Source organism: Pristiophorus japonicus, chromosome 6 (assembly GCF_044704955.1).
Source record: "Pristiophorus japonicus isolate sPriJap1 chromosome 6, sPriJap1.hap1, whole genome shotgun sequence".
NCBI classification, from domain to species: Eukaryota; Metazoa; Chordata; class Chondrichthyes; family Pristiophoridae; genus Pristiophorus; species Pristiophorus japonicus.
In genome coordinates this window covers 196,892,461-196,915,683 of record NC_091982.1, presented here as the reverse complement: position 1 = coordinate 196,915,683, position 23,223 = coordinate 196,892,461, and the positions used below count along the sequence as shown (strand labels likewise).

Sequence of the window (23,223 nt, the reverse complement as noted above, 5' to 3'; positions counted from 1 at the left end):
TGAAATAGCAGCGCATTTGGAAAGCAAAGACAGGATCGGTCCAGGTCAGCATGGATTTATGAAGGGGAAATCATGTTTGACAAATCTTCTGGAATTTTTTGAGGATGTAACTAGTAGAGTGGACAAGGGAGAACCAGTGGATGTGGTGTATTTGGACTTTCAAAAGTCTTTTGACAAGATCCCGCACAAGAGATTGGTGTGCAAAATTAAAGCACATGGTATTGGGGGTAATGTACTGACGTGGAAAGAGAACTGGTTGGCAGACAGGAAGCAGAGAGTCGGGATAAACTGGTCCTTTTCAAAATGGCAGGCAGTGACTAGTGGGGTGCCTCAGGGCTCAGTGCTAGGAACCCAGCTATTTACAATATACATTAATGATTTAGATGAAGGAATTGAGTGTAATATCTCCAAGTTTGCAAATGACACTAAGCTGGATGGCGGTGTGAGCTGTGAGGAGGATGCTAAGAGGCTGCAGGGTGACTTGGACAGGTTAGGTGAGTGGGCAAATGCATGGCAGATGTAGTATAATGTGGATAAATGTGAGGTTATCCACTTTGGGGGCAAAAACACAAAGGCAGATTATCTGAATGGCGGCAGATTAGGAAAAGGGGAGGTGCAACGAGACCTGGGTGTCATGGTACATCAGTCATTGAAAGTTGGCATGCAGGTACAGCAGGCAGTGAAGGCAAATGGTATGTTGGCCTTCATAGCTAGGGGATTTGAATATAAGAGCAGGGAGGTCTTACTGCAGTTGCACAGGGCCTTAGTGAGGCCTCACCTGGAATATTGTGTTCAATTTTGGTCTCCTAATCTGAGGAAGGACGTTCTTGCTATTGAAGGAGTGCAGCGAAGATTCACCAGACTGATTCCTGGGATGGCAGGACTGAGATATGAGGAGAGACTGGATCGACTGGGCATGTATTCACTGGAATTTAGAAGGATGAGAGGGGATCTCATAAAAACATATAAAATTCTGACAGGACTGGACAGGTTAGATGCAGGAAGAATGTTCCCGATGTTGGGGAAGTCCAGAACCAGAGGACACAGTCTAAGGATAAGGGGTAAGCCATTTAGGACCGAGATGAGAGTTGTTAACCTGTGGAATTCCCTACTGCAGAGAGGTGTTGATGCCAGTTCATTGGATATATTCAAGAGGGAGTTAGATATGGCCCTTACGGCTAAAGGGATCAAGGGGTATGGAGGGAAAGCAGGAAAGGTGTACTGAGGTGAATGATCAGCCATGATCTTATTGAATGGCAGTGCAGGCTCAAATGGCCGAATGGCCTACTCCTGCACCTATTTTCTATGTTTCTATGTTATTCTGATGTTTATCTGTGCACTTTGATGCCTCCATTATCTAAAACTTGTTGTTCAAATCTCAGTTAAACAGTTGTTTGTTTCACTAAATTGGTCCTCCAACTGCTCTCCCTTTCCACTTAGCTTCCTCCCTCTAATCTCTTGTAATTTTTTCTCTCAGGATTTTCTCCTCATCCTTTCATTATATACTTATCATTGCCAACTTTAGCTTTATTGCTACTGACAGACCAACTAACCTGTATTCCCTTTGGCAACATAACTCCACTTTGAGTACTATCATATGCTGCCTTAAAGCTTGCAATACAAAATTAATAAGAGAAAAATAATAATATTGCAAAGCAAGACTATAAAAGATTGCACTGAAACAGATGGACCTGCTGCGCATCAGACTTTAGCCAGCAGATAAAATAGTGCCATGGGGCTTGCTCCAAAATTCCCCGGTACAGCTCTTTAAAACCCCCATAACATTCCAGCACACTGTGCCATAGCACTTGTGGGACACATGTTTAATTCAAACATTTTGAGCTCTTAGACTTAGCTACATGATTGTGAGGAAATACTGAATGAAATTCAAGTGCCTTTTCACTGGGAGATAAAAAAAGAAAATCATTAGACGTTAAGAAATAGGAGCAGGAGTAGGTCATTCGGCCCCTTGAGCCTGCTTCTTATTGAAGCCTTATTGAATCCGCCATTCAGTAAGATCATGGCTGATCTTCTACCTCAACTCCACCTTCCCGCACTATTTCCATATCCCTTGATTTCCTTTATCTCCAAAAATCTAACAATCTCTGTCTAGAATATACTCAATAACTGAGCATCCACAGCCCTCTGGGGTAGAGAATTCCAAAGATTCACAACTCTTTGCGCGAAAAAAATTCTCATCTCAGTTCTCTTATTCTGAGACTGTGACCCCCTGGTTCGAGACTCCCAAACCAGAATAAACATCCTCCCAGCATCTATCCTGTCAAGCCCTGTGTGAATTTTATGTTTCAATGAGTTCACCTCGTATTCGTCTCCTCAAAGGACAATTCCCTCATCCCAGGAATCAGACTGATGAACCTTTGTTGTACTCTCTCTATGGCAAGTATATCCTTCCTTAGGTAAGGAGACCAAGACTATATACAGTCCTCCAGGTGTGGTCTCACCAAGGCCCTCTATATTTGCAGTAAGACTTCTTTACTCTTATACTCCAATCCTTTTGTAATAAAGGCTAACCCATACTATTTGCTTTCCTAATTGCTTGCTGTATCTGCAAGTTAACTTTCAGCGATTCGAGGTACATTGGAAGTACAATTAGAAACATAGAAATATAGAAAATAGGTGCAGGGGTAGGCTATTCGGCCCTTTGAGCCTGCACCGCCATTCAATGAGTTCATGGCTGAACATGCAACTTCAGTACCCCATTCCTGCTTTCTCGCCATACCCCTTGATTCCCCTAGTAGTAAGGACTACATCCAACTCCTTTTTGAATATAATTAGTGAATTGGCCTCAACAACTTTCTGTGGTAGAGAATTCCACAGGTTCACCACTCTGGGTGAAGAAGTTTCTCCTCATCTCGGTCCTAAATGGCTTACCCCTTATCCTTAGACTGTGACCCCTGGTTCTGGACTTCCCTAATTGTCGCTGAGCCACTCTCATATCACTGCCTTGTAGCTAGTACAATGGCATTGCCTAATGTCTGGGAATGGCTCTCTTTTCTGTCATCTGAACCATAGGCAGTAAACACTGCAAGGGGCAAACAAAGGGAACTAGGGTGGAAATAGAGGGACTGAGTACCCTCACAAAAAGAAAAGGTTTTCCTACTGTGCAGTAAAAGTTTGGTACAGATTACCTATGGGAAGTGATGCCAGAAGCAATCATGTTAATGCAATCCGAAAATTAAGAAACTCAAAACTAATTTATATTTGAATTATCTTCATTTATGCAAAGGTGGACTATTAGGTGATGGTACAGGTGAGAATAAAATCATCTCACAAGGCTTCCAGGTGTAGATTCTTTAAAGAAGTTGTATGCGTGACTGATGGATGAATTGCTAATCTACCATTAACACCCGACCAGATAAAAAATTACAATTTAAAAAAGTCTAACAGCGTACAGTGCTGCTACTATGCCAAGTCTTACAGTTTGAATGTTGACTAAAAAAAAAGACAGAAGCTGTGCACTTTTGCTTATCCACACCCTGAAAATTTGGGGCCAAAATTGCCCTCCTCTATAAAAGGTCCATTACCGCCTCTAAGATGCCTTACCGACTGGGTGCAAGCAGAAGGACACCCGGGCCGGAAGTGATGGAATTGCCCCCTGCGGGAGCGGTGGCACGGTGCCACTAACAGCTTTCCCCAGCGGGAAGCCGAGTGTGGCTGGACGGCGCGTCCGCTCTTAAAGGGGAGGTCACGCCGCCAGCAACTCCATATTATTTTTTGTCGGCATACTGCCAGGTCGGGCCGACAATTATGCTCACGGGTTCAGCCAGACCGCTAACAGGCAGCCTGAGGCCGCTGATCCAGCTGAAAACCTCCCTAGTAGCCCTGTGGACCTAACTAAATACTTTGCAGAGTTCGCAGCAGCACTCCCCTTTAACTGAAGGGGAGGGATGTTGTGACGCGTCAGCGCTGATGACTCGGAACGATGGCCGCCCCGCCCCGCTGATGACCCCACATATCCACATATGCCCTGCTCCAAAAAAAACAAAGAGCTGAATTTGCCCGCCCCATGCATTTGGGTGGTCAGAACACTTAGAAAATTGAAGGTGCGCCCCGTTTGGGGCGGAGGGCAATTTCGGCCTCTTGAAGTTTTCAAAAGTATAGTACTAAATGTTGTCCCGAATGTAATTAGCAATGCATAAGGGAGAAGATACAAACCTATTACCCACTCTAAGCACTTCATCTCCTAAAGGTTATGTAAAGATTCACCCCGTCTCCCCTCTTAAAAAGGTAGATCAAGCAAAACTCCAGAATGCATATTGAACCCAATACCTGACAGTAGCTACACACCAGTTGCTAAGCCAAATCTGCCTTTTCAGATGGACATAAAGATCCCATGACGTTATTCAAAGAAAAGTAAGGAATTCTATCAGTGTCCTCGTCAATATTTCTCCCTCAGTCAACATTACAATTCACTGGGTCATTCATCTCATTTGCTGTTTGCAGAATATTGTAATATACAAATTAACTACTGCTTTTGCCTACATAACAAAACTTCAAAAGTACTGTATTGGGTGTGAAGTACTTTGGAGCGTCCTGGAGACGAGATAAAGTACTTTATTAGTGCAAATTCTTATATTATTGGATATTTATGAAAGGTAAAAACATTTTTTTTAAAGTGGGAAATACACAGCAGGTGCGGCCAAAATTTTAATCGGCCTTTTTTTCTTTTCCGATACTGACGGACGTGATTTGTAATTCTACTGTCTTTGAATATCTTAGCAATTCAGGAACTACCGCCTGCCACTCCTTGTTTCGGGTGATTCGACGTGGATTTGTTTTTGATACGCGACATTCTTTGGGAATTTCTTATTACTTAAGAACATGAAAGGTGTACGCGAAAGGACGTATGCACGAATAGCGTTGCCACAAAAGAACAGCAATAAACCATTTTGTAATTTGCAAGTCTGAGATACCCTTGAAACTACGAACATACAAAAGGTCACCGTAAATTATTTTACTTCAATCCTGAAAACGGTGCTTCAATTTTAAAAACCTTTTGCAACTTGTTAGGAATGCAGTATCAAGAAAAAGAGAAACTATACCATATCCTGGACTCCTCTGAACGTTGCATCCAGGAGCATCAATTTCCAGGGCTCGGAGACCGTGCTCGGTAGTGGGATGTACACATAGTAAGCTGTCAAAGCGGCGACGATCACGATCACTGGGACTGCTGCTCGCATCTTTGCAGAATTTGGGACAAAAAAATGGAAACGCTGGGAGATACCCAGCCACACATTTCCTCCGCTACTGGCACTTAACGCCGGCAGCACGAGGACCAATCAGGCTGATACCGATTGATCAGGCGGCAGATGGAGCTGCTGGGAGTTGTAGTTTAGATTTACGGCGCTGACAGTTCACTTCTGACAAATGACGGGGCCGCGGATATGACCGGAAGAGAATAGCCAAGCAAGGCAAAAATAAAACCTGGGCACTGAAAAAAAATAAGTTTAATAGAAATGGGTGCTGCTTGTGGAGACAGTGCCACTGCGGGTTCATTAAAGATAGCAATCTTTAGGCCGACTGAAACTCCTCTAGTTTATGCTGCAAAATAAGAGGGCGGAACTGATTCCTCCTTGAAGGGTGAATGAAGGATATTGTTTTAGTGTAAATGAAGGCGATATTATTTGTGATTGGGATGAAGGAATGTGAATGTTTTGTATTCTTTCTGCACAGTTCGAATCCAGGGGCCGCTTTCCCAGTGACGTCGCCGCCAGCGGACCGCCATCTTTCTCGCGGGCAGAGCGCTCGTGGCCGCCGGCAACATGCCAGTGTCGTGCAGTGTCCCGGACTGTAAGAACCGTTTCAAGAAAGGCAGCGGCATAACTTTCCACAGGTACCATGCCGTGCCACCTCATTGCTGCTCTTGACCTTCATTTTTCTTTTCCAAATTGCTTGGTTAAAATTCCGACTTTAATTCTCGTGCGTGCAAGTTCGCAACCCCGATCCCTCGCCGTTTTCTTTAGTGCAGGTGGGTGGGTGAGTTACGGTGATGGCGATTTTAATCATTTACCTCGGGGAACAGCAAAATTCGTCAGTTCATGGATAACAGGCCCTCTCCAAAGCCATCGCTGTAATTGATCTGCTGCTGCTGCGTATGTGTGTTACTGCACCTCATTGGATGTTTTGCATTCGCTATTATCTGCGATTCTGTTTAATAGCAATTCCTGCAGTTTAAAACTAATTTACCAAAGCGCTTTATGATTGGGTTCTGACATCTGGCATTGGGATTTTTTCAATGTTTTATTCCATGATCCTGCCACAATACTTAACTTCTTCAGTGGACTGATGGTACAGTCTCCTCCATCTCTATGACCATCATGGCTTCAATCATTGCTCCTGTTAGTTTCTATTGCTAGTACTGTTTCATAAGTATATTTTCTTAAAAAAAAATTATTGGTTTAACCTAGTTAAGTTTCAGAAAATGGCATGAAATGGCCTTCCCACACTAAAATAAGAAATACATCAGTAATGTTTTTGTTTTTAACCAGTAGAGTTTATGGTATAGTCCATGAACCCATTGTCCTGTATTGCTCCTGACCTTGCCAAATGCAATCATAATGCCAAGCATATGTAGCCTTGAAGCAGGGAAGTGTGTTATGATATGATATGATAGCAAACTCAATAGCAAGAAAGCTCTTCATTGAATATCAAGTTATAAGTAAGTGGCTTTCTTGTATCAGAAACGGGGTAGTTACTTAACAATCGTTTTGAAGATTAGAAATGGGTTAGTTGCTAAATAAACATCTTGAGATTAGAAACTGGGTAGTTATTCAACAAATGTTGAGAATTGACTAAACTGAAGGTAACAACGGGAATGTGGAAAATTATTTTCAGGTTTATAGTCCAGGACAATGATTATGTTTGGAACTGGTGGCTTATGGGGGAAATAACTTGCATGAATGTTTCAGGCACAAGTGAATTCTATAGCCATTCTGTTGAATAGATTAGAGTCTATGTGCTGTGGTTAGCAATGTTTCTAAAGATTCTATGCCCTTGTTTTGAATGGTGTGGTTGAGCTGATCATCTTTCTCCTCCTGGGACGGTAAATTTATTTACTGGAACACCGATTTGATGAGCCCTTCGGTGTTGGGATCCTTTGCTCCAGCTGAATCCGCCTTGCACACAGGCAACTGTATCCGAACTAGCTGCCTTAACACTCTCCTTCCTTGATCTTGGATAACTTGTACAATTAAGTGACACAATTATCTCTGCCTGTAACTGGCTAGTATAGCTGTGCATTTAACTTGTATAACTGTAGTTTAGTTCCACTCCAGCAGGGAGCTTGTTGACTGTGAGGTGGAGCATGGCGGCGAGAAAGATTGAGAAAAGGGTTGGGGCAATGACGCAGCCCTGTTTGACCCCGGTCCGGACGTGGATTGGGTCTGTGGTGGATCCGTTGGTAAGGATCACGGTCTGCATGTCGTCGTGGAGCAGGCGGAGGATGGTGACGAACTTTTGGGGGCATCCGAAACGGAGGAGGACGCTCCATAGACCCTCGCAGTTGACAGTGTCAAAGGCCTTTGTAAGGTCGAAGAAGGCCATATATAAGGGCTGGCGCTGTTCCCTACATTTTTCCTGTAGCTGTCGCGCTGCAAAAATCACGTCTGTTGTGCCCCGTAGGGGTCGAAATCCGCACTGTGACTCTGGGAGGAGCTCCTCGGCCATGGGAAGATGACGGTTGAGGAGGCCTCTAGTGACAACTTTCCAGTGGCTAATAGCAGGGAGATGCCTCTGTAGTTGCCGCAGTCGGACTTGTCTCCTTTTTTAAAGATGGTCACGATTACTGTATCTCTGAGATCCCCTGGCATGCTCTCCTCCCTCCAGATGAGAGAGATGAGGTTGTGTATTCACGCCAGCAGTGCCTCTCCGCCATACTTCAATGCCTCAGCAGGGATTCCGTCCGCACCCGTAGCCTTGTTGTTTTTAAGCTGTCTTATGGCTTTTTCTACCTCCGTGCAGTGTTGGGGTCTCACTGAGGTGGTGGCGGGTAGCATGCTGCGGGATGAAGTTGAGAACACTCTCGAGTGCTCCTTCCAGCGGGCCCTGACTGCCTCGGTGTCCTTGATGAGGGAAACAACAGAACCAGTGGGAACCTGTTCAACCTGCGCCGTCTCCAGGCCAGATCCAAGACCATCCTAACCTCTGTACACCTGTGTCTGCGGCGCACATACAGAGGTTGAACTCCAGGACATAGTAGACGTATTTACTGAGGTGTACGAAAGCATGGGCCTTACGCTAAACATCCGTAAGACAAAGGTCCTCCACCAGCCTGTCCTCACCGCACAGCACCCCCCCCCTCCCCCCCCAGTCATCAAGATCCACAGCACGGCCCTGAACACTGTGGACCACTTCCCATATCTCAGGAGCCTCCTATTAACAAGCAGGCATCAACGACAAGATCCAACAACGCCTCCGCTGCGCCAGTGCAGCCTTCAGCCACCCGAGGAAAAAAGTGTTTGAAGACCAGACCCTCAGAACTGCCACCAAGATCATGGTCTACAGGGCTGTAGTAATACCTGTCCTCCTGTATGGCTCAGAGACATGGACCATGCAGACACCTCAAGTTGCTGGAGAAATATCACCAACGATGTCTCCAAGATCCTACAAATCCCCTGGGAGGCCAGGCGCACCAACATCGGCGTCCTCATTTCAGGCTAACATCCCCAGCATTGAAGCACTGACCACACTCGATCAGCTCTGCTGGGCAGGCCACATAGTTCGCATGCCAGACATGAGACTCCAAAAGCAAGTGCTGTACTCTGAGCTCCTTCATGGCAAACGAGCCAAAGGTGGGCAGCGGAAACGCTACAAGGACACCCTCAAAGCCTCCCTGATAAAATGCGACATCCTCATTGACACCTGGGAGTCCCTGGCCCAAGACTGCCCTAAGTGGAGGAAGTGCATCAGAGAGGGCGCTGAGCATCTCGAATCTCAACGACGAGAGCATGCAGAAAACCAGCGCAGGCAGCGGAAAGAGCGTGAGGCAAACCAGTCCCACCCACCCGTTCCCTCAACGACTACCTGTCCCACTTGTGATCGAGTCTGTGGCTCTCGTATTGGACTGTTCAGCCACCAAAAAACTCACTTCAGGAGTGGAAGTTTTCCTCGATTCCGAGGGACTGTCTATGATGATGACTTGTATAACCTTTTAACTCTGTTCTGAATATGCATTGTACTTGTAAAGGTACCATTCTACATCCACTAGGTAAATATTGCTACAAAAGATCAAGAGGATCATCTAACTAAACAGAGAATCTTCTGAAGGGTGTACCAAGCAAATCTTAAATTTAAAGAAAATCCCCTTTCCATTCAGTTGACCAATCTGGGTGATATGGCAAAAGCATTTTATATCTTAACAGCTATGTAAAGGTTCTGGAAGATCTCAAGTTAATGAGGTGTGGTTACTTAGGCATGCAAGGCTATACTTCTCCTCTAACTTCTAGGTCTTTTCTTTAAAGAGTCCTGCTCATGACCTGATGCGGCATGACATATTTATGTTCCACTAACGAGTTATTCCTGAGCTCAGTCTGTAATGCTGGAATATTTAGTTAAATATGCATCTTCATAGCTTTTTTTCATTCACATAATGTGGGCATCGCTGGCTAGGCAGCATTTATTGTCCATCCCTAATTGCCCTTGAAGATGGTTGGGTGCCACCTTCTTGAACCGCTGCAGTCCGTGTGTTGAAGGTACGCCCACTGTGCTGTTAGAGTTCCAGAACTTTGACCCAGTGACGATGAAGGAATGGTGATATATTTCCAAGTTAGGATGGTGTGTGACTCGGAGGGGAACTTGGAGGTGTTGGTGTTCCCATGCACCTGCTGCCCTTGTCCTTCTACGTGGTAGAAGTCACGGGTTTGGGAGATGCTGTCGAAGAAGCCTTGCCGAGTTGCTGCTGTGCATCTTGTAGATGGTGTACACATCAGACATGGTGTGCCTGTTGTGGAGGGAGTGAATGTTTAAGGCGGTGGATGAGGTTGTAAGAATTACAAGGACTCAGACTTGATCTTAATTAGTAACGATAAATCTTTTTATTAGGATTATACAATGAGTATACACATCTTTAAAGAAATACAGCCTTGAACAGGTTCTATATTGCCGATTCAGGCACTGGTCAGTGTAGCAAGTGTCCAGTAAGCAATGTCTTCACGTTTCCCCTTCCTTTCTTAGGAGGTGCTCATTGGGTCCTTCTCTACGACTGCGACGATTAGTTATGATTCTTCTTCAATTATACCCCTATCCCCGATCACATGTCCCAATTGCAGCAATTAATAGGGTCTTTTGGCATGTACACGTTCTACACTTCTCTAACTCTTGTTTGGCAAACTAGGGATTACCTGATTTTCTACCCTTCTAGACCTTTTTGCGGTTTCAGTGATCAAGGGTCTATTTGTAATTGTCTCAGTTCACAGTTTTAGCGCTATCAGCACATTCTTCTTGCAAGCCAAGTCTCTACCTTTCACAACCTTTTGCAACAACAGGACGCAGCCATTGGCTTGAAGCTTAGGTTGGTAATACCGGTCAATTTAATAAAAATAGCTTAGTTCTGCAGAAGCTTATTAATCCCGGACCTCCGGGAGATTTCTGGTGTGGCATTTGATGATGGCAATGCCATTGAATGTCAGTGGTGAGGTGGTTAGACTTTCTCATGTTGGATGTTGCCTGGCACTTGGTGTCGCGCAAATGTTACTTGCCATTTATCAGCCCAAGCCTGAATGTTATCCAGGTCTTGCTGCGTGAGGGCATGGACTGCTTCGTTATCTGAAGTTGTGAATGGAACTGAACACTGTGCAATCATCAGTAAACATTCCCACTTCTGACCCTATGATGGAGGGAAGGTCATTGATGAAACAGCTAAGATGGTTGGGCCGAGCACACTGCCCTGAGCAACTACTGCAGCAATGTGCTGGGACTGAGCTAATCGGCCTACAACAAATTATTAATATTATTATTAATAATATTGCGCCTTTAACGTAGTAAAATGTTCCAAGGCGCTTCACAGCAGTGTTGCAAGATAAAACAGATAAATTTGATACCGAGCCACAGAAGAAGAAATTAAGGCATATGACCAAAAGCTTGGTTAAAAAGGTAGGTTTTAAGGAGCATCTTAAAGGAGGAATGAGAGGTAGAGAAACGGAGAGGTTCAGGGAGGGAGTTCCTGAGCTTGGGGCCCAAACAGCTGAAGGAACGGCCACTGATGGTGAAGCAGTTATAATGAGGGATGTTCAAGAGGGCTGAATTTGAGGAGCGCAGACATCTTGTGGGGTTGTGAGGCTGAAAAAGATCAGAGATAGGGAGGAACAAGGCCATGGAGTGATTTATAAACAAGGATGAGAATTTTGAAATCGGTGTTGTTTAACCGGGAGCCAATGTAGATCAGAAAGCACAGTGGTGATGGGTGATTGTGACTTGGTTGAGTTAGGATACGGGCTACTGAGTTTTGGATGACCTCGCCATCTACAACCATCTTCCTTTGTGCTAGTTATGACTCATCATTGAGGATGGGAATGTTCATGGAGCCTCCTCCTCGCATTAGTTGTTTCATTGTCCTCCACCATTCACGACTGGATGTGGCAGGACTGCAGAGCTTTGATCTGAACCGTTGATTGTGGGATCGCTTAGCTCTGTAGCATGCTGCTTCCGCTGTTGAGCATGCACGTAGCGCTATGTTGTAGCTTTACCAGGTTGGCACCTCATTGAACCAGGGTTGGTCCCCTGGCTCAATGGTAATGGTTGAGTGAGGAATATGGCAGGTTATGAATTTACAGATTGTGGTGGAAACCAATTCTGCTGCTGGTGATGACTGACAGCGCCCCGTGGATGCCCAGTTTTCAGCTGCTAGATCTGTTCTGAATCTATCCTATTTAGCTTGGTGGTAGTGCCACACAACACGATGAATGGTGTCTTCAGTGTGAAGATGTGAATTTGTCTCCACGGGGACAGTGGTGGTCACTCCTACCAATCCGGTCATGGACAGATGCATCTGTGACTTCAGTAAACTGATCTTTAAGTCTGTCTGCATCGTATAGTGAAAACAAATGTAGGTCCCTTGCAGTCAGATTCAGGTGAATTTATAATGGGGAACAAAGAAATGGCAGATCAATTAAACAAATACTTTGGTTCTGTCTTCACGAAGGAAGAGAAAAATAACCTTCCGGAAATACTAAAGGACCCCGAGGGTCTAGTGAGGAGGAGGAACTGAAGGATATCCTTATAAAGCGGGAAATTGTGTTGGGGAAATTGATGGGATTGAAGGCCGATAAATCCCCGGGGCCTGATAGTCTGCATCCCAGAGTACTTGAGGAAGTGGCCATAGAAATAGTGGATGCATTGGTGATCATTTTCTAACAGTCTATTGACTCTGGATCAGTTCCTATGGAGTGGAGGGTAGCTAACATAACACCACTTTTTAAAAAAAGGAAGGAAAGAGAAAATGGGGAATTATAGACCGGTTAGCCTGACATCAGTAGTGGGGAAAATGTTGGAATCAATTATTAAAGATGAAATAGCAGTGCATTTGGAAAGCAGTGACAGGATTGGTCCAAGTCAGCATGGATTTCTGAAAGGGAAATCATGCTTGACAAATCTTCCAGAATTTTTTGAGGATGTAATTCATAGTGTGGACAAGAGAGAATCAGTGGATGTGGTGTATTTGGACTTTCAAAATGCTTTTAACAAGGTTCCACACAAGAGATTGGTGTGCAAAATCAAAGCACATGGTATTGGGGGTAATGTACTGACGTGGAAAGAGAACTGGTTGGCAGACAGGAAGCAGAGAGTCGGGATAAACTGGTCCTTTTCAGAATGGCAGGCAGTGACTAGTGGGGTGCCTCAGGATTCAGTGCTAGGAACCCAGCTATTTACAATATACATTAATGATTTAGATGAAGGAATTGAGTGTAATATCTCCAAGTTTGCAGATGACATTAAACTGGGTGGCGGTGTGAGCTGTGAGGAGGATGCTAAAAGGCTGCAGGGTGACTTGGACAGGTTAGGTGAGTGGGCAAATGCATGGCAGATGCAGTATAATATGGATAAATATGAGGTTATTCACTTTGAGGGCAAAAACACGAAGGCAGAATATTATCTGAATGGCGGCAGATTAGGAAACGGGGAGGTACAACGAGACCTGGGGGTCATGGTTCATAGTCATTGAAAGTTGCCATATAGGTACAGCAGGCGGTGAAGAAGGCAAATGGTATGTTGGCCTTCATAGCTAGGGGATTTGAGTATAGGAGCAGGGAAGTCTTACTGCAGTTGTGCAGGGCCTTGGTGAGGCCTCACCTGGAATATTGTGTACAGTTTTGGTCTTCTAATCTGAGGAAGGACGTTCTTGCTATTGAGGGAGTACAGCGAAGGTTCACCAGATTGATTCTCGGGATGGCGAGACTGACATATGAGGAGAGACTGGATCAACTGGGCCTTTATACACTGGAGTTTAGAAGGATGAGAGGGGATCTCATAGAAACTTACAAGATTCTGACAGGACTGGACAGGTTAGATGAAAGAAGAACGTTCCCGATGTTGGGGAAATTCAGAACCAGGGGACATAGTCGAAGGATAAGGGGTAAACCATTTAGGACTGCGATGAGGAGAAACTTCTTCACTCAGAGTTGTTAACCTGTGGAATTCCCTACCGCAAAGAGTTGTTGATACTAGTTCATTGGATATATTGATGAGGGAGTTAGATATGGCCCTTACGGCTAAAGGGATCAAGGGGTAATGAGAGAAATCAGGAAAAGGGGTACTGAGGGAATGATCAGCCATGATCTTATTGAATGGTGGTGCAGGCTCAAAGGGCCGAATGCCTACTCCTGCACCTATTTTCTATGTTTCTATGCTTTAGCCATCATGGCTTTAATTATTGTTCCTGTTAGTTTCTATTACTAGTACTGTTTCATAAGTATATTTTCTTAAGGTCAAACCAAGACATTTTTTTGAAGCTTTCAGAAAATGGCATGAAATGGTCTTCCCACACTAAGAAATGCATCAGTAACGCTTTTCTTTTTAGTCAGTAGAATATATGGTATTGTCAATGAACCATTGTCCGGTATTGCTACTGATCTTTCCAGATATAATCATAATGCCAGCATGTGTAGTCTTGTCACAGGAAATGATGTTACATGATAGCAAGAAAGCTCTTTATTGAATATCAAGTTATGAGTGAGTGGCTTTCTTGGATCAGAAACGGGGTAGTTACATAACAATCATTTGAAGATTAGAAATAGGTTAGTTCCAAAATAAATATCTTGAGATTAGAAACTGGGTAGTTATATAACAAATGTTGACTTAATGGGTGTATATATATATATATATATATACTCAAGGTAATGATAGAAATGTGGAAAATTATTTTCAGGTTTCTAATTCAGGACGATGATTATGGATTCAATTTTCCCCAAAGCATTTTTTTGGTGTACTTGAAGAGTTACGCCCTATTTTGTTTTGTGGCCTAAGTACGCCAAAAAAAATATTGGATTTCTTCATTTTGGCCTGGTGTAACCCGGCCTTTAGTTTTGGGGGTGGAGCCTTGATCTGCACCAATAAGATCGGGCTGCCATGGTAACCAGGGACACAATGCGAGCTGAGGCTGAAGCATACAGCCAGCTCCCAACACATTAAAAGAATTGAAAAACACATAGCAGCAACTTAGCTTCAACCCCGCCCGAAGGGCTTGCCGGTCCAGTCCCATTCTCGGTCCCTGGTTTGGTTCGGTTGTCTGTCTCACTCTGTCTGGCGCTCTCGCTCTCGCTTTCTCTGTCTGGCGCGCTCGCTCTCTGTCTGGCGCTCCCGGCTAGACTTTCCACTTAACATCGCTGGCGTAGTGCCCCAATATCGCCCAAAATGGCCTGCTATCGCCCATTTTGACTAAAAAGTGGAAGGTTGGGTTGGAACATTGCCAGAAAATCCTCCCCCCAACTTTCGGCTCACATCGCTGAGGTGATCGACTGCGCATCGCCCAGCGCAACTTTCGGTACATCGCCGGGCTGATCGCTCGCCGAGAACATTGCTGGAGAATAGTTGCTTTTCCCTGGCCTTCCTCACAGAGCTCGGCCCTATGGATGCCATTTTGAACATTGCAGGAAGAGAGGAGGCTGCTTAAACAAGGGCTTAGATAGTTTGTGAATTAGTTAATGGCCTTTTTAAAGATAGATCCACTCACAATTAGATGTTTTATTATATTTATATTAATAAGTGACGTTTCATCCTTGGTCTGGCATGGCCAGTGTTTTATAACAGCTGCATTCATGTTTTACTAAAACTTACGTTATTAGAAGACACTTCACAACAATTATTAAGTGATACAAAATAGTCTTAATAAAATAAGAGGTCTTGAACGTTATTTTTAAATAACAAACACAAACACCCTCCCACCCACCCACACCCCAACAGTGAAACAACAATAAAAACACCAACAATAAACAATGTGAACAATATGTACAATATAAAAAATTATTGCACCCTCCTCCCTACCTGCAGCCACATTTCCCTCCAGATCCAGGATCCAACCATCTCCTTACCTCACCCACCCGTTTTGGTCCCCGGGTACTGCTACGAAGCTAGTGTGCAGTGGGCAATGGCAAGACTTCCTGCCGTGGTGGAGGATTTGGTGGCACAATCGCCTGTTTGAGGAGAACACAAAACAGGGGGATCGCCTTCCGAGTCAGGAGGTGGTGCTTCCTCCGGACCCACCTGTGTGCTGGTGCTTGTGGTCACGGGACCTTGGGGTGCAGCGCCGTGTGCCGCCAAGAACGCATGCCGCAATGCATGGGAGGAGGCAGTGTTTTCACGTATCTCGTGGATCATCTGCTGCGTCGCCTCCAGTTGGTGAGCAGACACCCGGGAGAATTCCTCCGTGGACCCCACAAACACCTGGAGCTGCTCGCGATTGATCGCAACAGACACCTCGCACAGTCGTACCAGGCTCTCTACACGATCGTCCAGGGTAGGCCTTTGTTCAAGCCGCTGACCTGGCCTCTGTTTGGTCTGCGACAGCACTAATATGCGCCTTGGCGTCGCCAATGTGCATGCTGCTTGTTGTAGGTACCTCCTTCGGTAGAAATCAACGCGCGGCCGCAGGCTCAACAGACAGAGGGATGCAAGGGGCATCCTCCTCTATCTCCAAGTATTCCTCCTCCTCTAGCTTGGTGGTCTCCTTTTCACCACCTGTGGTGAATGACACATACAGTGGGGTAGGTGCATGTGAGAGTGTGTTTCCATTGGTGCCACTGGAGCTGGGAGTCCTGCAAAACACAATTGAGCTTATTAGAACAGAAAGGATTGTTGCACTACGCTGGCAACAGCACTATTCCAATAAATGTGAGCGAGAGATGTTACATATGATTGCAACATATGGTGGTACATCAATGTGGAATTCACTGTGCCAGAGAGCTGTGGAGGCTGGATCAGTCACAGATAGACAGAATGATAAGGGAGCGAGGGTTTATGGGATGCGGACAGAGAAGGGGTCAGATGGCCTGCTCTTGTGTTCTTGTGTTAACCTGAGAGTAGCACAGAAGCTGCATGCATAACATGACATCATGCATCTATTCTTTTATAATGAAATTATGTTACATTACTTTATCACTGCTTGACACATTACTCATGTGACGCATGGGAGGATCCAGCAACCCCACGAGTGGTGACCGTACGTCTGTGGGCCCCCACTACTGCTGCAGCACGTTCCTCAAGGCCGGTCAGTGTCTGTATTACAGCAAGGCCTCCTCTGCTGTGCCCGATTATGATATATCTTCCTCTGCAAATGTGCAAAGAGCATGGCATAAGCTACTTGACTAGGTTATATCATTTATAGACAACAGTTTCCGACATTATATAGGGTTTGTGTCCACAATTGATGCATGGTTATAACAAAGATCGGTGTGTTTAGGAGCTAATGCTTGACACAAACATCTCTCTCGAATACAATCTACATTGAACTCGGCAATGACAGTAGCTAATGTCCAAAATTGTCCCAGGCCAGACAGTGAGCAAAGGCAGCTCTCCCCCCGTCCATGCTGGGTCCCTGTGTAAGTGACAGCAGCCAGAGAGACTTAAAAAGGGCACAGGGTCATAGCCATGTGCAGTTCTTAACAGGGATGATATATTTTATATATGTTAGAATAACAAGCTTACATTCAAGGAGATTGACTATTATAATTAAAATTATAGTTAGAATTTGCATCATTACAGTATAAAATCGTGCTTTTGGCACTGGTTGGATCCCCTGGCTTCGTGAGACGCAGACGAGACGACAGTGGCGATCTCGCTCCATATCTGACGGTATGCCCGTGGTGCTGGTTTCACACCACGCTCCCCCGCCCCCCCCCCCCCCGCCCCGCCGGGCTCACCGGGAGTGGACCTCCGCGACGAGGGCCTTGTTGGTCTCATTCGAAAAAGGTTTGGACCTCTTCCTCCCCGTCTCCACATCCCTAACACTTTCATCAGTGTCAGACATATTCTTTACCTCTTTCTATCTCTGCCTTCCTCCTCTCTCTATCTCTCTCTCTCTATCTCTCTATCCTCTCTCCCACTTCTGCGCATGTGTGGATGACCCCTGACCTCCCGAAACGCGGGAAAACATGTCCACCAAAAAAAAATGCATGCGCAGTAGCCCGTTGCTAGGGAAGCTTTTGCCTTCACCATCGCTGTGCTATCGCTGGGTGATGTCACATTGCTGGGCTCTCGCTTCGCCCATTTCACATCTTTGGGCTATCGCCGAGCCGAAAGTCGCTATCCAAAATATGAGCAATGGTCCAGTGATCGCTGAGGCTGGAACATCGCCCATTTTTTGGGCGCTAGTGAGCAAAGTGGAAAGTCTAGCCCTCGGTCTCTCTCTCTCTCTCTCTCTCTCTCGGTGTCTCTCTCGGTCGGTCTCTCTCTCTCTCGGTCTCTCTCTCTCTCTCTCTCTCTCTCTCTCTCGCTCTCGGTCTCTCTCTCTCTCTCGGTCTCATTGAGTGAGTGAGTGAACCGGGAACCGAGAATGGGACCGGACAGCCTTCGGGCGGGGTTGGAGGTAAGTTGCTGCTATGTATTTTTCAATTCTTTGTGTCTCCGGGCATCTGCTGCGTTGATTTCCTTAACTGTCTGGAAGGTTTTTCTGTAGAGGCCGTATACACTGGCCTAAGCAGAACTGGAGTAACTCTCAGCTGGCCAAACTTCCCTAAATGGCCAGAATTGGTATAGGTGGCTGGTTACACCCCCTTTGGCTGAAAATAAAACGGACCGAAAAAAATCGTAACGAACTGAGTTATGCTGCTGCAGATTGGTTTTTCAACTTAGGCCAAAAATTGCAGCCTGCTCCAAAAAAACGGCGCAAATCACTGGGGAAAATTGAGCCCTATGTTTGGGACTGGTGGCTTATGGGGGAAGTAACTTTGTGGTACCAGCTACAAAGCAGGAGTGTTTCAGACACAAGTGAATTCTATAGCAATTCTGTTGAATAGATTAGAGTCTATGTGCTGTGGTTAGCAATGTTTCTAAAGATTCTATGCCCTTGTCGTTCTGAATGGTGTGGTTGAGCTGATCATCTTTCTCCTGGGACGCTGAATTTATTTACTGGAACACCGATTTGATGAGCCCTTCGATCCTCTGCTCCAGCTGAATCCACCTTGCACACTGGCAACTGTATCCGAACTAGCTGCCTTAACACTCTCCTTCCTTGATCTCAGATAACTTGTACAATTAAGTGACACAATTATCTCCACCTTTAACTGGCTAGTATAGCTGTGCAACCTGACTTGTATAAGGTCTCAATTCTCTGTTCTGAATATACTTTGTACTTGTAAAAGTACCATTCTGCATCTGCTCGGTAAAGATTGCTACAAAAAAAGACCCAAGAGAATCATCTAACTAAACAGAATCTGATGCGAGATGTACCAAGCAAAGTACAAACACATCTTAATTTTAAAGAATAACCCCTTTCCATTCAATTGACAAATCTGGGTGACAGATATGCAATGTTCCCTTTAAGTCGCGCGGCCTCTCAGCGGTCTGGAGATCCTGCGCAGCCGGCTTTTAAATGAAAGCACCTTGCGTGTGCGGAAATTTGGGTCATGTTAAAGGGGATGCACACCCAAAAAAAAATTAGAGGGAACATTGCACATGTGGCAAAAGCATTTTATAATAGCTATGTAAGGATTCTGGAAGATCTCAAGTTAATGAGGCACAGATATCTCGGCATGTGAGACTATACTCCTACTCCTTTATTTCTCGGTCTTTTAACAGAGTTTCCACCGATGCAACTGTGACAGGTTGATTGGTGAGAGTGAGGTCACGTAGGTTCTTCACTCATGTTGGTTCTCTCTCCAGCTGCCGCAGGGCTAGTTTCAGCTCTATCACTCAGGACTCGGCCAGCTCGGTCAACAGTGATGTTACCGAGCCATTCTTGGTGATGAACAATGAAGTCCCCCACCTAAATTACATTCTGTGTCCTTCTAAATGGCGTTCAACATGTAATGATTCATCAGCTGAGGGAGGGGGGTAGGTAGTAATCAGCAGGAGGTGTCCTTGATTTTCCCTGATGCCATGAGACTTCATGGGGTCCGGAGTCAGTGTTGAGGATTCCCAGGGCCACTTCCTTCCAACTGTATACCACTGTGCCTCCACCTCTGGTGGGTCTGTCCTGCCGGTGGTGATGGAGGAATCCGGTCGTTGGCTGAAAGGTATGATTCTGTGAGTGACTGTTGGGTTGTTGCTTGCCTAGCCTGTAGGACAGCTCTCCCAATTTTGGCACAAGTCCTCAGTGAGGAGGACTTTGCAGGGTTGACACAATCTACCATAGCTTCAGCCAAAGAGCCACGGAAACACCAGACAAACAATATAAATGCTGTTTTTCCTGGTGTTTCCACAGCACTCCCACCAAAAGTATGGCAGACACGCAGGAGAACCCCCATCCCATGGAAATTCAGCTTCCAGGTATCTAACTCCAACTGGTAAAAGATACAAATGAAATAAATAGGTGTAGGCATATTAAAGGCTTTAGGGTTTTCACAATAGCTAGTCATAGAATTCAATCCCCAAAGCACAAAAAGGATGCCACTTAATGGGCCCAAGTTTCCACATGATTTGCGCCTGATTTTTAGGAGCAACTGGTGGAGAACGGACTATCTTAGAAATCGCAATTCACCACATTTTTTTTTTCTGCAGTTCTAGTCAGGTAGAACAGTTCTACTTTGGAACAGAATTTTTTCTTCAAAAGGGGGCGTGTCCGGCCACTGACGCCTGATTTGAAAGTTTCCACAGTGAAAACGTACTCCAAACTAACTTAGAATGGAGCAAGTGAAGATTTTTGTAGAATTGAAAAAACCTGTTCTACACATTAAAAAATCAGGCGCAGGTTACAAATTAGGCATCCAGAACGAGGTGGGGGGGAGGGAAGTCATTAAATTCTACAATAAATCCTTATTTATACTTCTACAAATATTATACAAATAAATCCAACCTGAATAAACATTTATAAGCAAAGAAAAGATTAAATAAACCATCTTCCGACCTGTGTGAAAGTGCTTCAGGCACGGAGAATGCTGCAGTCAGCCTGAGGCGCCCGTTCTTCCCGCGCGCGGGGGGGGGGGGGGAGGGAGAGGGGAGAGAAGAGGAGGCGCCCGTTCTTCCCGCGGCGGGGGTAGGAGGCGCCCATTCTTTCCCGCAGGGGGGGGCGGAGGCGCCCGTTCTTCCCCGCAGGGCGGGGGGGAAGAGGATGCGCCCGTTCTTTCCTGCGGGGGGGGGGGGGGGGTGGGAGGCGCCCGTTCTTCCCGTGGGGGGTGGGGGAAGGAGACAGTGAGAAGACTGCAAGTGCTGAAATGCTGATGGCAATGTGCTTTTATTAAAAAAAATTTCAAAAATTAAACAGCTACAAAGAACTACAAAAATGGCCGAGTGCCAATGTTTTTTTCACACTGCGCGTGCGCGAACGCTCCAACGCGCACGCGCAACGTTGCCAGCAGGAAAAAAACTAATTTAAATAGTACCCGCCCCTCCCACTTACAAAATCGGCGCGAGTGTAGGCTCCGCCCCCCTGGGCGCCACGCCAGGCAGACAAGGAGCTGCAGAACGCTCCAGAATCGCGATTTTTTTTTTTTTTTTAGGCGCCGTTTTAGGCGCGAAAAACGGGCACCCAGCTTGGAGGAGCGCCCGTTTTTTATCGTGTGGAAACTTGGGCCCAATATAACTAGATTTAGATTTATTCAGTTCCTGTAAATCAGTGAGCCTTGTGTTTCCCCCCCTACAAGGCATAAACACCCCTGTTCTAAAGCAGTAAATTCTCGAACTCGACATGGGCAACTCCACACATCTGTCGTATATATTTTGTGTTTTGAAATTTTAGCTGCATCATTATTTGCTACTATTTCTGTGACTGCATTAGAATCATAGAATCTTCAACACAGTAAGAGGCCATTCAACCTGTCATGCCTGTACAGGCTTATTCTGGGAGAGATTTTCTATTTGCTTTGTTTCCCAGCATTAAGGAAGGCTAGTAAGACACAATCATGTCATGTATATAGATGCTATTTTTCTTTTGTTCTAGTTGTATGAAAATTGTATCTGGATGCATGAGAGGCAATCTTTGTTGTGAAAAGACTTATCAAGTCAGTTTTTCCTCAAGAAATGATTCAAAATGAAACCAATTCCCAATTTGATTGATTAATATTGTACGCGATCCTCTTATTAAGACTGCCTGGACATCAAAGGAAAAAGTGAGATAGATATAAAGAGGCTGATGAAGGATGTTCCCCAGTTTCCCATGCCACTATATGGGTTTGGGCAGCTCTTCCACCAAAATTATGGCAGACACGTGGGAGAACCCCATGGAAATTCAGCTTCCAAATATCTTCACTCCAACCAGTACGTCTTGCCATGTACTCCGCTTCAGAAATGGTAAGATAAAAATTAAATACATTAAGGTGCACTTAATCTCATATAAAGCTGCTAAAAAGGAACTTTTATTGTTTTGGAGTGAATCGTACAAAGTTAAGTGTATCAAATCTATTGCCTTGCTCTTGCTTCTATGCACAGTGTGGTGTTTTCAGTCAGTTGGAATGATCAGGGGTGTCTTGTGATAGCCCATACAATTTCCAGTGCATAAAATGGCAAATGGGCACACTGATTACCTGGAAACCAGCTTTCCTATGTAATTTGTGCACAAACAAATGTCAGTTTATAAAAATTGCAAACTTGCCTGATGTTTCTGTTGAGGACTAAGAAGGATAAAGCCCAAATTGCAACAATTGTACCATATAAAATTACATTGGCCCACAATTTGCAGTCAGTGGCGAAGCGAATGCGTTCGCCGCCGACCCTGAAGGAAGCTTCGCACAAGGATCTCGAGAACTTTGGGTTTTCCAACATTCATTTCTAATCAACGGAGTATAGTGGAGATCCCCTTGTGCAAACTGCTGTGATGTGAACAGGATGTCTAAGCAGCCAATCAAAAGGCAGAATTCTCAGACAGCGAACAAGGAAGCGAATAAGCTTTAACTTTTTTTTTTAAAGTTAGAATTTTAAGAGAGCAAATCAAAGATTGGAGCGCTCATGGGGGAAAAGGCAAATCTGAAATAAAGATGGATAATTTAAAAAAAAACTTTAAAAGTTTCTTATTTAAATTTTTATTAAAATGGACCAATTTCATGCTGTACAAAATTAAAATTAGTTTTCCAGGCCCTTAACATTTGTTTAGCAGCAATAACACTGTTTGAACCCCAGTTACACCTAATCCCTTTACATCTAACTTTTAGTGAGGAATGTAACAGCAGAAGAGCCAACGTTTTCGTCTGTTTCCCCGATTTTTGGTGATTACACATTGCTGGCTCTGTTGGGGTCACAGCATGCTTCGAAACTGTTAATGACAGACCGAAACGTCAGGATTTTGTCAAATCCCAAAATTGTGGTCAGTTTCAATGGCGGAATGACGACAGATGCTGCCAGTTCACCGTCCAACCTGACCACACATTCCGGGCTGAGGTTTGCCAGTTTTGGGTACTCCATTTGGGTATGCAGTGCGTGTGGTGAGGTCACATGAAGCAGTCCTGCAAGCTTATCTTTGACCTATCAGTCTGAGGCTGGTGGATAGTGAGGTTGCAGAATACATGAAAAAATCTAGTGCTATTTTGTGGCTATTTCAACGGAAAGTTTTTAGTCTTTCACCCTTTGAAAGTTTTAGTCCTTACACTTGTAATCGTATGCTTCTGTGGGATTGTTTTGCTTTAA

The 23,223-nt window shown here is 45.0% G+C and overlaps 2 protein-coding genes and 1 long non-coding RNA gene across 4 annotated transcripts in view; 1 reads left to right on the top strand and 2 right to left on the bottom strand.

The window, feature by feature from the left end:
- Nucleotides 1-5,356, bottom strand: part of LOC139265924 (neutral cholesterol ester hydrolase 1-like) — a 30,432-nt gene extending 25,076 nt beyond the window's left edge. Inside the window, exon 1 of the mRNA XM_070883520.1 lies at nt 5,064-5,356. Coding sequence (XP_070739621.1) covers nt 5,064-5,201 — 138 coding nt within the window. The 5' untranslated portion in view covers nt 5,202-5,356. The remainder of the gene's footprint in view (nt 1-5,063) is intronic.
- A 16-nt stretch (nt 5,357-5,372) lies between these two features.
- The window catches only part of LOC139265925 (THAP domain-containing protein 5-like), a 22,847-nt gene continuing 4,996 nt past the window's right edge, over nt 5,373-23,223 (top strand). The window contains exons 1-2 of one of the 2 annotated variants that reach the window (XM_070883523.1): nt 5,373-5,601; nt 5,695-5,854. In XM_070883523.1, coding sequence (XP_070739624.1) covers nt 5,784-5,854 — 71 coding nt within the window. In that variant the 5' untranslated portion in view covers nt 5,373-5,601; nt 5,695-5,783. Of the gene's footprint in view, nt 5,602-5,694; nt 5,855-21,689; nt 21,895-23,223 lie in introns of those variants that run through there. The other variant, XM_070883524.1, reaches the window with a different exon arrangement.
- The window catches only part of LOC139265926 (uncharacterized), a 20,560-nt gene continuing 12,748 nt past the window's right edge, over nt 15,412-23,223 (bottom strand). The window contains exons 2-3 of the long non-coding RNA XR_011593657.1: nt 16,602-16,777; nt 15,412-16,265 (exon numbers count right to left, since the gene is read on the bottom strand). This is a non-coding gene — a long non-coding RNA (uncharacterized lncRNA). The remainder of the gene's footprint in view (nt 16,266-16,601; nt 16,778-23,223) is intronic.